Genomic DNA, 18,292 nt, shown 5'->3' on the forward strand with positions numbered 1-18,292 from the left:
CCCCCGTGGGCGTTAGCTGAAAAATTGCAAATTGATCAAACCGCCAGTATTCTGGTGCGAGAGGGAGGTGATGTGCGGCACGGAGGCCTGGAAAGGGAGCTGCGGTCCTGGGTGGGTGGTTGTTGCTGGTGCAAGGGAGGTGGGGAGAACACACGGATGCTTTCCCAGTGGAACGGGGCTCTTGCTCATGGGAAACGGGGCCGGGAGCTCTACGGCTTCGAGTCCTGTTGGGCTCAGCTCTAATTGTTCTCCTTTCTGGTTGTGATTTAAGACTTTGGTTAGGATTTTAAGGCGTATACACTTTTACTGAACAGGAGCAGCGTGCTGTTGAGCAGAGTGGGTGAAATACTGGGTCTTTAAAACTCACCAGAATTACCTTTTATCTCTTCTGCTGTTTAGTTTATGTTACTTTATTTGGCAGTCAGACTATAACTCAACTTTCTTATGGTTCAGAAATAAAGGAAGCCGTAGAGCCAGGAGCACGCTTTGGAGACTTGCTGAAACAGAGCTGTAATTTGTACTTACGGTATTAGCAGCAACATCGCAGTTTTCCTACAGGTACAACATGTAAAACAGTGTAACATCCTGTATTTCAGGTTGCATAGACGAGGAAATTAAAGTAAGGGTTCTGCTTGAACTTAAACCTCTGGTCCAAATCCTGATCCCTCTGACAGCAACAGGATTTTGGTATCGACTTTGAAAGGAAGCGGCATCGGTTGCACTGTTTCTCCTGCTTAATTTGAATGGTTTAATTGAGGCTTCTCATTTGCATAATGAGTGTGATAATGCATTTAGAAAGCTATATAATAAAAAAGAACAATAACGCAGAGTTCATTTGGAAACTGAAACAAACATAACTGGAATGCAAATGAGCTTGCAGCGGTTTCGTTCGGGGGATTGCTGGGTATTAATAAATACCGTGGAAATCTCTTCTGGCGCTGAGGATGCATCTGCTGAGTAAGTGCAGGAGTATTCTCCGTGGTGAAAATGCTCAGGTCCAGCCTGGGTCTTCCCTCTAGGGGTAGGTGAGGATGCCCGGAGGTGGGTCTGAGCGAGCCCTGGGGAATGCGGGCGACGATGCTCACCTGGTTTCTCTCTCTGGGTCTTGCAGCCCCCCCCACCGTGCGGATCGTGCACTCGGGCCTGGCCTGCAACATCGAGGAGGAACGCTACTCGGAGAGAGTCTACACCATCCGCGAGGGCGAGACGCTGGAGCTGACCTGCCTGGTCACCGGCCATCCTCGGCCACAGGTGAGCCCCCGCCGTGCCCGCTGGTCACCGCACCTTCCCTCTGCCCTCTCTGTCTCTGAGCCTCTGCGGGTTGGTTCCATCTTCTGCGAAGGACTAGACTGGTGTGGGGTGGTAGAGAGGACATCAATGCAGCAGGATCTGAGTTGGGGGGTGGAATTGTTCCGGCCATTGGTTTGATATTGGGGTGTTGCAGAAGAAACAACAACAACAGAAAAGTTTATGACTTTTTTTTTTTTGAATGACTGTCTAGGAACGTGCTATTAAAATCAGTGAGTCTGTATTGTACTTTAGCATGAGGTCCTGATGTGAGTGTTTGAGGTCCATGGAGGTTGATAGAAGGAAAAGCAAATATGGGGACAGGGACAGCTGAAACCAGACGCGATGCACCAGAGTGAACAGCTGGAGAGGGGCACAGGAGAGCTCGGGGAGTCTCGCTCTTCTCGGTCTTGGACGATGTCAGAACCACAGCGTTGCAGCCCTGCAGAAAACAAAAGTTAAATAGAAAGAAGCTACCCTTTTCCAGGCCTAACTCTATTTTACAGCAGAAAATTCAAAGCCGAAAGACTTGCCAGCCTGTGCCTGCTGCCCTGCTGTGTCCCCCTGTTGCTCCCCCAACTTCGCCCATGGTACCCTGTTAACAGGTTATTTTAGATCAGGACCTTTCAAGACCTGTGCAAGCACAATGCTTTATTCCCTCCCTTCTCTGCTTTTCCCTTTCCATCTTTTCCTTTGCTCTTTGAGCCGAGCCAGCTCTCTCTTCCCTCTTTTGTCACTGCCACTTTGCCTTCTGCTGTGTCCCCTCGTCTTGCTCTGCAGAGTACCGAGAGCTGAGGGTGCATCTGTATTAGCTGAGATAACCACGTATTACACAGTTTTGTATGAGATTTTGAACACCAGAATACCTCGCACAGATTTTTCTTTGCAAGCTGGTGAATTAAAGACCTCCCTCCTGCAATGGCGTGGGACACGCGGGAGCTGTGAAGTGCAGCTGGCCGCTGGGGAAATGGGATGCACTGGAGAGCTCAAGTCTGCAGACTTCTCTCCTAGGAAGGAGAGATGTGCTGATTCTCTGTCCTTTATTCCGTAGCTGTTCCCAATTTAGTGAGAAGGGTTAAGAACAAAGAAGTTGAAGTTTAGCCTGTGCTGTTCCAGTGAAGGCATAGGTCGGGCTGTGTCTTAGAAAACTCTACCTTAACTGCACACAGTTGCACTCTCTTAGCTGCAGTCACACATTAAAGCCATGTATCAACCAAGCCATTTTTCTTTTAAATTAAGAGATCTCTGTCTAGTTTTTGCCAGGTGATGGAGAACGAAAAAAGTCCTTAAAAAAAATAAAAGGGAAAAAAAACCCAAACTGGGCCAAGTGTCTAGATGTTTTGGTAACCCCTCCAAGTGAGGGCAGTGCTGTTTTCAAATCAGTGCTGCTGTTATGAAGCTTAAAATTCGGCACCTCAACAGTGTATGAAAAGTATTTATTGCCCTGCTACTGCGTTCTCTCCCATTGCTGGCCGTCCTCTTCGCTCTGACATTGCTGGCTCATGGAACGTGGTCAGGGGAGATGCGAGGAACATGCTGGTGGCTCCTCGTTGGAAGAGCCAAGTGAGAGAGTCTGGCTTGACACAGACCTCATTCACAAAGGTCGATAATAATGTTTTAATGTAGTACTGACTGTAACATGGAGGGGGCACCTCCTGCCTTAAGGACACACTGCTGCTTTTTAGGGGATTTGTTATGGCATAAGGCGATGTTCAACATGGGGGAGATGGGATCTGCCCCAGGCTGGCTGCCTTCTCCAGCCACCTCTCTGAAACAAGTCTGTGTCCCTCAGTACCTGTCAGTACTGTTGGATTCATTCCGCCTTCCCAAACTTTTCTAATCCAGGCTTATTTAACAACTTTTTGAGATCCAAAGCGTCTGGCTCTGGATGCAGCAGTTTGGCATGGCCATGTGTTCGGGTGGAGGCAAGTGGGACATTTGCATGCAGGCAGACAAGAGCAGGATGAATGTAGACTGATACTTCCAGGGCTTCCTTGGAGAATATTTCTTTCTCAAAACCATCTCCTCTATCTGCTCCAGCAAAGCTGACCAGCAGCCTGCGAGTTTTGGTGCAGCTGAAATCAAAGATCTCTCTCAAACCTGCCTGCCTGGAGGCTTGAGGCAGCTTCAAAGCAAGCAGGGCTGTTATCCGTCAGGAAACGCTTTGGACCAGCTATGAAAGGTGCTGTCTCAAGCAGTAACAAAGCTTATGATGCTGCTGAATCAAAAAAAGCAAGCTGTTCAACCAAAACATCTTATCAAGAAAGCAACCACATGGCTGCTTTTTTCATAAAAATCTCTATTTTCTCATCTGGGATTCAGGATGGAAAATTGATTTCTCTTCATTTTACCTGTTTATAGATTTTTTTCTTTGTCAGCCAGCACCTCGGTCTGCTCTCTCGTGCTCACTCTCATGTTACAGCTCTCTGAGACTCGAAATATTTCTTGCAGATTAATTGCCTGAGAGCAGGGGGATAGTTTTGGTAGTCTCAGATGGGTGATTCTGCAGTGCAAAACAGGAGGCTTGGCAGCGCTGTGTTTGAACATTAACCTCTTTATCGCCTTCCTATTAAATTTCCACTCAAATTTAGTGCTCCAGAAAGTTTAAAAAAAAAAAAAAAAAGACTAAGACACCGTAGCTTTTTTGCTATGTTTAAAGTTTGTCATGCAACACTGTGGGAGCTGCAGTTCCTTGGACTCATTGTCCATGAAATTTGGTTTCTCTTAGATGAGATATTAGGAAGAAATTCTTGACTGTGAGGCCCAGGTTGCCCAGAGAAGCTGTGGCTGCCCCATCCCTGGAGGTGTTCAAGGCCAGGCTGGACGGGGCTTGGAGCAACCTGGGCTGGTGGGAGGTGTCCCTGCCCAGGGCAGGGGGGTGGCACTGGGTGATCTTTAAGGTTCCTTCCAACCCAAACCATTCCGTGATTCTAAGACTTCCATGGATGTCGCCAAGGTTTTTGTGTGTCAACGGGGCTGTTGAGGAAAAGTACCGATCAGGGTCAGGCAGGAGATCAAGACTTGCATGGAACCATCAAGCTGGCGCTCGCTGTTTCCAGCTGTCAGAGAACTACTCTTACCTGCCAGTAATTATTCTCGGGTATTTTAAATATGGATAATGTAAAATTTGTATTTATTTTGCTTCTTGAATACATTCTGCTTTATGGGGATGGTTCTTTAGGAGGAGGTCTGCAGTGTGTTTCTCTTGTGACCAAGTGGCAGTGGCGATACGGCATTTATTTTGAAGCCTTCCTTTTCATATGCAGAAATTATAAAATAATTTGACGATATATTGTTGTTGGATTCTCATGTTCAGACAGCCTTCAATATGAGATGGGTTTGAGGGGAAGTGTCTGGCAGGATGCTTCCAATTCTCCTTGCAGATAGAAGTGGTGAAAATACATTTTTATTTTTATTTTTTCTGCAGGAGACTTCCATCCACGTTTTGTGGTAATTGCCAGTATTTTCTCTACTTCAATTTTTTACTGTTTTTCGCACAGAAGGTTATCATATTTGGTTTGCAAATTTTATGGAAATTATTTTCAAAATGATATTTTATCAGACCCTGGGAAGTGAGTTTATAAAATATGTAATTACGTATCTATTCTAAGAATGCTATTCAACTTGCATGCGCTTCTCAAACTTTTTCTATTATTATTGGCATACATGGAAACTCCTTTTGTTCTAAACGCTGTAAGAAGTCAGCAATCCTGCACTAGGCATTTCTAAAATCTGCCATTGGTGGTCGCTGTAATCCCCCCCAAAATCAGGAGTGGGCAGAAAACATGCATTAACTGAGGGGAAAATGAAGGGGTGAAAGTGCTGTGAGTCAGCTGGTGAGACCGTCCGTCCTGCATCCTTCCTTCCAAGCGGCCTTTGCAGATGCTGGCGTGGCTTGGACCATGGCCTTGAAAAAGGTCTTCAATCTCCAGAGCTGCTGGTGGGATGGGGAGACCTCATAGCCGCTGTTCAGGATCTGAAGGGGGACCTACAAGAAAGCTGGAGAGGGACTTTTTACAAGGGCATGTAGCGATAGGATGAGGGGTAATGGCTTCAGACTGGAAGAGGGGAGATTTAGATTGATCTCAGGAAGAAATTTTTGACCCGGAGGGTGGTGAGCCCCTGGCCCAGGTTGCCCAGAGAAGCTGTGGCTGCCCCATCCCTGGAGGTGTTCAAGGCCAGGCTGGACAGGGCTTGGAGCAACCTGGGCTGGTGGGAGGTGTCCCTGCCCAGGGCAGGGGGTGGCACTGGGTGGCCTTTAAGGTCCCTTCCAACCTAAACCATTCTGTGATTGTGTTTTTGGTTCTTGGGGCTACATCATGTTCATTTCTCCGACTGTGGCGGTAACAGCAAGTAACCAAGTCACGCTACAGTAATGACTGCCAGGTGATGCTGGCCACTGAAAGACATAGTGTGCAGTACCACCGCTACTGCTGCCTTGAAGCCTTTTTTTGCAAGGTTTTACCAGATCATTTGGATTAATGAATCGACATAGTCTGCTTTGTTGTTTGTTTTTGTTTTTTTTTAAACTATGGGTGTGGGATATATGTACATCCCCTATTTTCTGCTATAAACTCAAGTCTTGGCCAACTGCTGGCCTGTGCTGCTCCTTACACTTCAGCAGCAACTGGAAAAGGGAGTGTTACGAATTCATAGAATCATAGGGTTGGAAGGGACCTCTGGAGATCATCTCGTCCAACCCCCTGCCAGAGCAGGGTCACCCAGAGCAGGTTGCACAGGAACGCGTCCAGGCGGGTTTGGAATGTCTCCAGAGTTGGAGACTCCCACAGTCTCACCGGGCAGCCTGTGCCAGGGCTCTGCCACCCTCAAAGGAAAGAAGTCCCTCTTCATGTTTAGGTGGAACTTCCTATGCTCAAGTTTGTGCCCATTACCTCTTGTCCTGTCCCCAGGCACCACTGTAAAGAGCCTGGCCCCATGAATTCTTGCCTGAAATAAAGGCTGCTAGGTGTATTGTGGAGTAGAAGTGCCACGCTTCTACGGCAGTAATTCATGGAGAGGGACTAGGATCTTAGCAGAAAAGTGGTCCATCTCTGCAGGGATGCCAAGAGCAAACTGTTCTCTGCACTTGCTGTTCTCCTGCCTTGTGTCTCTGCTAATTGCCATTGCTTTGGCCACCAGAGGTGGTGGCATTACAGCTAAGCAGAGACTGCCAGTTCCACCCATAAACACAGGTGTGGTCCCCATTGCATGGAGATGCAAGGTGAATTTTGGGCTTCAGTCTTCACAAACGTTGTGCTGGTTCATTAACGGAGTGTCTGCTGCTGTTCCTGCTCAGTGAGGTATGGGAGCCAGGCAGCAGTGCTCCAGTAAAAATGTCATTCAACACATAAGGCTGATGTTAGTAACAAGCCTTATTTAGTGCCCTTAAAGCAAACCTGTGGAAGTACCTTCTGCAAGCCCTCAGTTTTGGGAATGGCATTTAAGAGCGGGTGCAAAAGCTAAAGCAGAAAGTCCTCTTCCTGATTCGCGAGCTGAGTTTGGTAATTGAGCACCTTAATATCTAGGGGTTTGGAGCTACAGTTAATTACACCTCCAAAATTAAACTTTCTTTAAAATCATGTGCTCTACTTAACAAAGAATTTTTTTTCTTCTTTTGGGGGCTAATTAGCTGCATTCACCTTCTTTCCTGATTCTGAGCTCACAGTAGGTCTCCATGAGTATTGAGAGGCAGTTTGAAAGCCAAGTGTCTAATGGTTTGTAGAGGAAGCTCTCCTGTGGACTTTCCTCCTCTGGGTCCTCTTACAGCCTCAGCCAGATGGTGGGCAAGCATGTGTCAGACCTAGTGATGGGCTAGAGAAGATGGCAGCACTACAGGATGGGCCAGCTTCAGAAGCTGAGCCTGGGCAAGGTTCATCAGGACCTGTCCGAGCCCTCGGCCTGGCTGTAGAGGACATCAGCTCTTTTTGTCTCATGTTTGTCTAGTCATGGCCTTTCTGTCAGCCTAAAAGGAGTGCAGTGACTCTGGCTTAGAGAGGTGTCTATGAGTGAGCCTCAGACCATTGCTGTACATTGCTGTGAGTGGACATGGTCTTCAGGGAGTCTCCAAAGGCTCCTCTATATGCTCTAGCACCTCAGGCACTGACCACCTTTCTCCTCGGCCATCACTGTCCCATGGACCATCCCCAAGGAGAAGAAGCCTTGCTGATGCTCCGTTGCAGCCTCCTTCACTGTGGGACTGTTGTTACCAGCACAGCGTCTATCTGGTTTTCCTTTTGACTGTATTACAAGTTCCCCTGGGATATGATGAGAGAGGAAAAACAATGTGTCTCAGAAGGTTGCAGACGTGTCCTTCTCCTTGGTTTTGCAAGGTAGCTCCTGAGTATCCAAGTTTTGTGTCCAGGGCACATCTACATGTAAGTATGCACTTGTGTGCACGTTAACGTGTGCAAGGAAGTGCTTGTAGATCCAAAAACTCTTCCTGGGGAAAAGGGCAGGGGTGAGACCCCAGGAGCAAGTGTGCCTTTCTGTGTGAGAGTGCCGTTGGCTTGCCCTGGGCTAGCCCAGTCTTCTGCCATCTGTGTGTGGTGGTTTGCTGTTATTTTGTCCTCCTTCCCCATGGGCACGAGGGCCTGTAGCAGGAGGATTGCAGCAATGGGGACTCAGCCCAAACTAGGTGGGACCTGTATTTTCTCCTCCTTCCTTTGCGGATTGGAAAAGGCAAAGAGAAAGTGCTGCTTACGGGCTTCCTCTGCTGAGGGTATGCTCGTGGCTTTAAAGAAACAAAGCTGGTGGGGCTGGTGTGGGTGCGCACGCCGCGGTGCCAGGCTGCTCTGCTGCCTGCTTAGTCTCGCCATGGCGCCCTGCGTCACCTGAGGCTGCCCGTGGTGGGTGTCTGAGAGGAGGAATGAATGTTTTCTTTTTTTTTTTTCCCCTCTTTCATGTCAGCACTCCTGCGCGCTTCACCAAAGCGCACGTTTATGCCTTTTTGTCTTTCCAGGCATTGCTTTTAACTTTTCGATCAATTGGTGTAGTTCAGTAGCAGGCTGATGACTTGCGTGTGCCTCTGTGTGATCTGCTCCAAGTCGCGTTGAAATGACTCTGCTCTATAGGGGCTTCTCTTTGAATGTGTGTCTTCAGGTTTACTCTGGCTTTACTCCAGATTACTCACTGGCTTCCCACCACGTGTCGCAAAGTTCTCCCTAAAGTAACAGACAGGTGGAGAAAGGGAAACTCACATACTCAAAGAGGTAGCTGCACTTCCATTTGAAACTTTGTTCAAAGCTTGTTGAGGGTTAATCAGTATCAGTGAGGCCTTTGGGGAGAATAATGGAAGGCTACAGTAATTATTGAAAAGAGAATTACAAACACTTGCACATGGTTGTTCCCCAAAACTTAGCCTCACGCTTAGTTATCCAGAAAGCTCTGAGCACCCCAACACATTGTTGCACATACTTATCTGTGCGGTGATTGTGTAGCATTTGATATATCACTGCTGTTCATAATTTGCAGCATTCTTACACACAGCACTCATCACTTGATCTATTAAGTGCGCCATTAGTTGCCATAGAAACTAATTTTCCTTGATTAAGTTTTTAAAATGCCACATCCATGCTCAGGTGAGGCTAACGGTGGGTGGGCAAATGCAGCCCTTTTTTCATAAATTACTGCTTTCAGGATTTTGCCCAGAGGTTGCTTTGGATTTTCAAGCAAAATTCTGCAAAGCCCTCTGCTGTTTGGGAAGGAGAACAATGTGACAAGTCCTCCGTGGGTGGCTGAGCTGAGCTCACGGTCTGTGTGACAGAATCCCAGGCTCGCAGGGGTTGGAAGGGACCTCTGGAGATCATCTAGTCCCACCCCCTGCCAAAGAAGGGTCACCCAGAGCAGGTTGGACAGGAACATGTCTGCCATGTCCCACTTGCAGTAAAGAGGGGGGGGGGGGGGGTAAGTGACTTCAGACTCGTAAATTCTCAACGGCAGGGACTGAGGTGAGATAAATCTCAAGGTCCATATACAAACATTTATTAGCTTCCCAAAATCGTTAGTATAGGTCTTAACCTATTATCGTGGACTTGTTGGGTATATAACAAATTATGGCAAATGGTGAGGTATGCACTGTGTTACTGAACAACAGGGATAGGACAACTTATGGCAAGCGGTACTTAACGTCGTTACTTAACGACTCTAACTGTTAGAGAAAGGAAAAGATGGAGAAAAAGACAGAGATAAAGAGATCACCAGTCCTGATTCCAGCGTCTTTTTTCAGGGAATCTTCCCAGGCATGATCTTCGTCTTTCTTGGGAAGACTCTTCCCAGGCACAATCATCTTCTTTTGTTTCTTCTTTGCTCCCCGCTAGGAGCACTTATTTTCCCCTTTTATGTTTGCTGAATTGGAATGGTCCACCCCCCTGTGTTGAGGACAGCCTCGTCTCAGGTTTCTCCCGTCTCTCAGGTGATGTGTAGCATGATTTGGGTGGAAAGACGAGTGTCATAGTCACACATGTTTAGCATGATCTTTATAATCTTCATTGGCATATGCAGGGTGTGCGCTTTCATATGCATTTCATGGATAATGAAGTAAAGGTCACTCATCGGACACAATGGCCTTGAGAACTGAGAACTAGCAAGCTCATCACACGAGTGGAAGAACTATTCTGTCTTCACAAGACAGTTTTCCAACACTTCCAGGCGCCAGAAGTGTTAGCTTTACCAGTTCTTTGAAGGCCAGGCCTGCATTATTTATTTCCTTGTGAGTGTTTGAGGCATTCCATTGAAGGCTTGGAGGGCCTTCTGCCCCTTGTCAGGGAATTTACAGTCCATCTCTTACAATGTCCAGGCAGGGTTTGAATATCTCCAGAGCAGGAGACTCCACAGCCTCTCTGGGCAGCCTCTTCCAGGGCTCTGCCACCCTCAAAGGAAAGAAGTTTTTCCTCATGTTGAGATGGAACTTTCCGTGTTCCAGTCTGTGCCCATTGCCCCTTGTCCTGTCACTGGGCACCACTGAGAAGAGTCTGGCCCCATCCTCTTGCCACCCGCCCGTTAAAATATTGCTCAGCATTGATGGGATCCCCTCTCAGCCTGCTCTTCTCCAGGCTGAACAGCCCTAGGGCTCTCAGCCTGTCCTCAGCAGAGCGATGCCCCAGTCCCTCATCATCTTTGTAGCCTCTGCTGGACTCTCTCCAGTAGTTCCTTGTCTCTCTTGACCTGGGGAGCCCACCACTGGCCCCAGCACTCCAGGTGCGGCCTCACCAGGGCAGAGCAGAGGGGGAGGATAACCTCCCTCCACCTGCTGGCCACGCTCTTTTTAATGTGCCCCAGGAGACCATTGGCCTTCTTGGCCACAAGGGCACATGGCTGGCTCTTGAGCAGCTTGTTGCCCACTAGTACTTCCAGGTCCTGCCCTGCAGAGCTGCTTTTGAACCTGCTGGGGCTGGCTGTGTGTCCCACGGGGCGAGGGCCTGCAGTGTCACCTTTTGGACCCATCTGTTCTCCAAATATTAGCCCAAACATTAACAAAGCCTTGTGCTGCACCTGCCTGTCAGCTCGAGAAGAGACTTGTAAGAGTGTACTAAGGCCACTTACCCCAGGACACAAATGACTCATTTGCTGATCTCTGTAGGTAATAGGTGACATTTTGTGTACACTAGCGAGGCTCTCCTGCATGGCCTATGGAGGGGTGTAGCCTCTCCTAACCTTCCTTGGCAGCTCCAGTATGTGCTGGGGGGGGTCCCGCTGGTGGCAACAATAACTGTGACTGTCCCAAGGCAAGGAGTGACATTTGGACCACAGGAGTCAGAGGGAGCAGCATCTTCTGAAAGCACAGGGACTGGCTGGGATTTTGTATTCCTGGTTCCTCTAAAGGCCAAATGATAAAGACCTTGTTTGTCAGTATAACCTCACCTGCACTGGTTTTTCTTTTTTGCTCTGGGTGTTGTTTTTTTTTTCCTGTGTCTGTCACCTCCATATGCTGTCCCACCTCGGGTTATGTTATCCTGTCACGCATAGCACGTTCTGAGGTGCAAAATGTGCTGAGTGGAGGAAGGGCGATGCTGGAGTCCTCATCTAGTTGCTTCACTGTGGCAATGGGGGCAGCTGCAGGAGTGCTCTCTGTCCCCACCAGCATGGCCCAATGCTCTTTGGCAAGTGATGGGGTCCCCACATCTGTCCCCCTGCCCCGACCAAGCTCCAGGGGTGGGGGAGGCTGGAGCTGCTGTTGGCACACATAGTCCGACCGTCTGAGGGTTGTATGCTCTCTGCTCCCAGCAAGCTCTGGGAGCTTGACTATTTTGGGGATGCAACATGCCCTCTTGAGCGCTGAGGCTTTCTTCTGCAGAATCGTAGCAGATTCCACCTCCTCACATCCTTCTGCCACCCTTTCTCCTATGCAGTGCTATCAGACTATGTAATTTGAAATCAAGGGGCTAAGACGTGCGCTGGTTGCCTGTGAAGAGAGTGGCAGATAGCTTGGCTCTCCTGGAAGGCAGTGCATGGGAGGATCTGCATTTGGAAGACCCAAAATTTTCTCCCTGGCTCTGTTTTGCTGTGTTTTCTTTCCACTTGTAGGAGTGGAGTGCTGTGCTGATGGCCACTCTGTCAACAAGTAGCTTCTCCCCTTGCAGCTGAGAGGCTGCTAGGAGATCCCTTCTGCTTCCTGAGCTCGGTGCTTGCACACCCTGAGCAGAGCCAGGGCTGCTGCTCCTCCAGGGCACGCGTGGCCCTGGGGACACGCAACCTGCCTGTAGGGAATTTGGGTGGCCTGAGAGGGTGGTTCAAGTGGCACCAATGTTCTCCCTCAGCTGCGGGGGACCAGCGGGGATGCTGAGCTGACTCACATGTGTGGCAGCTTGGATGGAGCAGCGAGGCCCTGAGCACACAGCCTGTCCTACAGGGATGGAGGTGGTGGCTGGCAGGGGATGTTCCAGTGTAGGCTCAGTGATGGAGTCCCCAGAGATACCTGGGCTGACCCAGGCAAGCCATGTCGGAGCTGACTGGAGTTAGCGGGGCTGGCCCATTTTGCACCTGCTTTGTTGCAGCTGTTGTCCACAGCGTATGGAAGATGGGGTTTGTATTGCAGATATATATTGCAGAAGAAGGAAGGGAAGATTTCGACTGGATATTAGGAAGAAATTCTTGGCGGTGAGGGTGGTGAGCCCCTGTCCCAGGTTGCCCAGAGAAGCTGTGGCTGCCCCATCCCTGGAGGTGTTCAAGGCCAGGCTGGATGGGGCTTGGAGCAACCCTGGGCTGGTGGAAGGGTCCCCCAGGGCAGGGGGCTTGGAACAAGATGATCTTTAAGGTCCCTTCCAACCCAAACCATTCTGTGATTTTTATGAAGAAGGAATTGTTTGATTTCAGTTATCATCTGGTGCTAAGTGGTATGATGGGGCTTGAATAAACAACTGAAGGAACAGTCAAGACAGGAAAGCAGTGATATTGCAGTGGGGGGAAGCCTTCTGTTGCCTTGCGTTTAACTTGTTGGATTTGGGTTTTGTTTTTTTTTTTCCATTTCCAAAGCAAGCGTACTGAACCTAATGGTAAGAGTTAGGTGGGATGGATGAGGCCCCTGTTGAGATATTGGCCAGCACCTTCCTGTGTGATGAGATGTCTGTGTTCCCCGAAGAAATGCTTTGGAAAAGCAGAAAGGAGCAACATTTTCAAATTCGAGAGGAGGATCAATAGGGAGAATATATGGGTGGCTAAATGGCTGGCACATTTGTCCTTATCAGGGCAAAACGGTCGTGCTGAGAGACCCTTCCCCCGCCCCCCCCACCCGCCATTTAATGCTTATTTCTCTTGTCAGACGGAGCAGGGGAGGGTTGTAGTGAGCATGGAATGTATCTGCAGTGCTCTGCAGAGGGGAGAATTCAGGTGCTGTACTTTAGGGAGAAAACATCAAATAAACTGTTCGTAGCCTCAGCACCAAAAATGACACGTAAATTTTAATCACGTACTTCTTTCAATGCTGAAGAACGGTAGAAACACATGCCCTTCTTAGCTAAATGTGAGCTTTATCGAGCCAAACTTTTCTGAAGGGTTTTTCCAGCATAAAATGCCGGCTAATTTAGTCATGAGTCAAGCTGGATTTTATCAGGTGTTCACTGAACATTTGTAAAGTCTTCCCGTGAACTGAGGGGTGTCAAATGAAATCATCATCAGTTTTCCTAACAAGAGTACAATTATTGTAATAAAGATACGCAGAATGCAATAGGAAAACAGCTGTTCCAGTGTTAAGTAACCCTCCTCCCCACAAATTGCTTTCTTTGGCCGCATCAGCAGTTAGTAAGAATTCCTATCAATTAAAATAGAAAATGTAGCATCCACTTCACCTCCAAAGGAGCCTTTTATGTTTCACTTGCAGCTGATCAAAGAGAACACCACGTGGGTCTTTTGTTTTGTTTTTCTGAAATGCTGCTTTTTATATTTTAATGGATGGCGTGCCAGAAAATGTTAATTCTTTCTTTGCGCCCGCTAATAAGGTGAAGGTAGGATTCTGTTCCGAAACATTAGAGGAGGCTACACTAATCACACCGAGTGATTAAGATGGTATGCATTTTAAGTAATGAAGGTGATTCTGTAATGTGGCTGTTGATGGAGATCCCTCGTTGCTTGGGAAGGAGCTTTGTTGGAGCTCGGAGGAGAGAGGAGTGAAGCAGTGGCTCAACTCCAAACCCTCATGGACTGGGTTTTTGGGTTGTTTTTGCAGTGCTCAGTGGTCTCCTGATGTACCCTGGGTGTTTGAAAAGTTGCCCATACTTGCTTCTGGACTTCATTTATTGATACCGTCAGTAAATACATTTTTGTCTCAATGGTTCTTTGTATTGTCTCGATGCTAAATCTTAGGTAGCCTCAGCTGGGAGGATGACACTGGGAACCGTGAAGCAGAGTAGGTAGAGGTGGAGGTGGTGAAATAAGTGAGGAAAGAGGGAGGGCCAGAGGTGCTGAGACCCAGCCGTTTCTGTTGACTGTGGAATTGATGGTGAAGGCTGTAAGAATTCAGAGTTCCCAAAAAGCAACCCTGGAGAAAACAAAACGCGCTAATTGAAACTGTTCCCATCAAAATTTGTTTTGGACCAGAAGTTCTTGCCTAGTGGCAATCTAATGCTAAAAACTCACAGTTAAGCTGTAATCAGTAAAAGGGGGCTTGGTGGAGTTGTCTTTGTTGGGTGGGAGTTATAGAGCCTCTTCTCCAGGCTGTCGTGGACCCTGAAACTGTTTGGGCAGCAGCAATGAGGAAGGTACAGCCCATCCACCCTCTGGGATGTGGACTTTCACTGCCACCCTGGGCTGGACGCGATGGTCCGTGCCTGCAGGACTGTAACTATTAAAATGTAACTACTAAAATGCAATCCTGTCTTGACGGACATAATTTTGATATGGTAACTCGGTTGTACGCTGCAAACAGCACTGAATATTTTGTGCATACGCTGCTGAAAGAAATGTAAAGCTTCGCCCCATCACCTGCAGGGAGCTGGGTTGAAAGGCACGTTGTTTGCAAGCTGGTAAAGAAATTAAACTCGGTTGTTTTATTCTGAATAATTTGACCGGTCATATCTTGACGATTTTCCTGGTTCCAGGTGGCTGCTGTCTCTCAACAAGAAATATGTTTGCAGGTTTCTAAAAAGGGCTTGGAAGCGGTGGGGGAAAGAGGTCAGCTTAAATCAAGATAAATGCAACATCAGGGCAAGTGAAGGGTGTATTTCAGCCACACTCTGAGAATATCGAGCCTGGGCTTGCTAAAGCATCGGCAATCACTGAAATGAGACTATCAGAGAATCACGTGGAGTTGAAAATGACATCCAGGTGGGTGATTTTTAGCATACCGGTTTCACATTGACCCTTGTGGAAGCTTAAAAGCTGCCAGAAATCCCCCCCAGAAAGTTTCCAATGAACACAGAGCATGAATCTCCCATCATGGAAGGAAAAGAGCAAAATTTTTCAGTTTGGACACTCGTGTGGACACAGGTATGGATACGTGTCCTCTTGTCCCTTGCATCTGTCTTCCCCTGGACCTTCCCCCCAAACTGTGCCCTGTCTGTATATTGTCAGCTTTTGGTTTCCTTTTCTTTGGTGGCCCTTAAGAGAGGTAGGACGTTGGCTGAAAGGATGGAGAAGTGGCTCTGGGATGCTGCAGAAGTAGCTGGATTTTCCATGACTGTTGAACATGCTAGTCTCATAAGCAAAAAAAATGAGGTGGGTGGTTTTGGAATGAGGTCTGTTGCTGTGAGGTCTCTCTTGCTGAAAAAGAATATATTTGATGAGTAAAGAGATAATTTAGTAACCCAGGGAAACTAGCAGCATATGCAGATCTGCTGTGGCTGAAGCAGAAGTACATTCTTGTAGCTGGTCTGTGAAAAGATGCCTCCTAAAGAAACGCTTGAAGATGCTTTTTATGGAGGGAATCATTCCCGTTGCTGTGGACATAGTGAAAGACACGTTCTCCTACATCTGCGAGTAAAACCTCAGAGCAGTGAGCTACTTGTGGATTTTCCCATAGCAGCAAGAATTGTTCATGGCTGGAAACCATGTTTGTTTTGCTGTGCGTTTAAGGAGTTCTCCAAAAATGATGTGTTAGACCCCAAAGTCCAAACATACCTCTGAGAAGGTGCGGTATGACCACAAACTTGATGCTGGTCCCTTTTGTGCTTGACTCCAGAGTTTCTCCCTAGAGCTGATGCACTTTGAGGGGAGATTCATTTAACACCAGCGTGCACTTCCATGACTGGTTGAACATTAGAGGCTTGATTGTTCTTCAGCACCTTTTTCTTATATCGCGCTAAATTCCCGGGGCAGAGGGAAGATGGTTTTGTAGCACACTGTGGTTCTATGTGCTGTGAACTTACTGTTCTGTTTCCTGCGTATCTTCATGTGGTCTTGAAGACGGTGCTTTCACAGCAATAACTTGATGGTACCCGAGGACCAGGAGTTAAACCCTCAAGGACTAAGGCAGGCTCTAGAGATTGTTGCTTTTGCGTTTTAAGGAAAGAAATACTACTCATAAAACCTAGTCCATCTGACCGGTCTGACGGTGATAGAGTTTGAACAAATGGGGTTGTTTCTGATCGGACGGTTAAATGATACCTCTTGATCCTTCTGAGTGTTTTTATTCTCTGTGCCGCTACCAGCTTGTTCTCATAGATAAAAATTATATTGTAGCCTGAGCTCTCCTTCAGCAGCTGGGGGTGGCCGTTTTGGGAAGTATTGGGTTTATTTTTGCTGCCGTCCACCTGAGTGCTTGTATCTGGATATCTGAGGAGTGTGAGTGAGCTTATCAGGCTGGAAAAACCATATGCTTTTTGCTGAAGGATGCTCTGTGATTGAGGCATATTCCCGAGTGGTGCTGAAGAGCTCTTGTTATGTTAGTTGTTGTGTTCGGCTTCCCCCGCCACCCCCCCACAGCTTTTGGAGTCAGCTTAGGGTTTTTTTTCGTGGCTTTTTTGTTTGTTTGTCTTTGTTTTGTTTCGGGTTTTTTTTGATAACACTGTTCTGGGTGTAAAGGCAAGAAATCTCAACCCGAAGATGAGTTGAACCGTAAATAAACTTAACTGTTTAATCTGTGTGTAAATGTTTGCCTTCTTAGCCAAAAGCAATTAAAAAGAAGACTCAGCTGTCGCTGTCCTAATTCATTTGGTATGCGCCAGGTATTTGTTCTGGTACTATACTACAGGATGCACAGCGCAGATGCTGGAATAAAGCTAAGCAGAACTAAAAAACGGTACTCTTCTGATAAGTACGGCTATATTTATTGGTTGTCTTAGAGGGAGCTAAAAAGTACAAGGAGCTTTAAAAGCCCTTTCTAGGGTGCACCAGCATCTTCCATCAGAACACGCAGGAACAACTTGTGTGTGTTTTGTTCCGTGTTACCTTTTTCTGCGTGGGCTGTTATTCTTCTTCGTAACAGCAAGCGCATAATTAGAAACTAAACAATAAGTATTTCCCAGAGTATTCTTATTGGTGCTTTTTTACAGAAAAATCTTGCTACACTAAGTGTCTTTTTGCTCCTTATTTTTGAGTGGTTTGACTCATTCTACCTCTGCTTGAAAGATATAACCTTGGTATAGCCTTGATAGGTCCTTATAAATAATTATAGCAACATTATAGGCTGAATCCTCTTACTCTTGCAGATTTCAGGATCCAGGAGATAAAAATAACGAGTGGGATTTTTTTTTCCCTCTCCCTGTATGTCTATCAATCAAAATGATAAAGATATTTATGACTTGCACGTTTTAATGGTGTAATTAGACATAATTACATGTTCAAATGATTACACATATGAACACTAATTACATAATTGAAGACAATTATGCTAACTAGGTAAATACATAATTAACTAAAAATCTCTTGTAAAATCAAGGAAATTTGCACAACAGCCAAAGAAAGTAAAATCACAATAAAAAAATAAATAACCCTTTTAGTGTGACGACTGCAAGAGCCAGCCAGCCTTTGGAGAAGACCTGGCCGTTTGACTTCTGGTGGGCTGAAGCTTAGTTCAGCTTCCTCTTCTATTTTGCAGTCTCCTTGTAAAAGGCAGGCGAACATTCAAGCAAAAAGCCGTGCTGTAGTTGCGTTTGTCTTGGTCTCTAGCAATGATTTTCTGACTTCCGTAGGCTGGATTTTGGTGGTTCATTGGGATGTATGTGGGCTTTTTATGGGACGTAATGGGAGTGTGAGATGTGGTGAGATGTCCAGAGCCTCAGTAAACTCCGCAGTGCAGAAGAGCATTTGGGGATGGATCATTACTGTGTTGAATTAGTGGCTGTAGCCCCTCTTCTCTGCGCTAACAACTTTTCAAGTTTTACACATTGCCTGATTTGAAGTTTTCTTCATTTCCATTTGGAAATAATCTCAGGTCATTGTCGCTTAATATTGTGATGATTTCCTTAGTCTTCACTCTACAAGTCTTCTCCCATAATCCTGTCCTTTTGTTTCTAGCTGCAAGCTGAACCAGGTTCTTCTATTTTTCTTTTTTTTTTTTTCTTCCCTTAATGTCTATTTGCAGTTCTCTTGATATGTGGGAACTGTTCCCAGATCCCTTTCCTTGGCACTCGTGGGA

General features: G+C 47.0%; 1 protein-coding gene across 3 annotated transcripts in view; it reads left to right on the forward strand.

The window, feature by feature from the left end:
- The window catches only part of MDGA2 (MAM domain containing glycosylphosphatidylinositol anchor 2), a 366,795-nt gene that overhangs the window by 122,192 nt on the left and 226,311 nt on the right, over positions 1-18,292 (forward strand). For all 3 annotated transcript variants that reach the window (XM_074583599.1, XM_074583600.1, XM_074583601.1), the window contains exon 2: positions 1,112-1,251. In XM_074583599.1, the coding sequence (XP_074439700.1) occupies positions 1,112-1,251 (140 nt within the window). The remainder of the gene's footprint in view (positions 1-1,111; positions 1,252-18,292) is intronic.

Source organism: Larus michahellis, chromosome 4 (genome assembly GCF_964199755.1).
Source record: "Larus michahellis chromosome 4, bLarMic1.1, whole genome shotgun sequence".
Lineage (NCBI taxonomy): Eukaryota > Metazoa > Chordata > Aves > Charadriiformes > Laridae > Larus > Larus michahellis.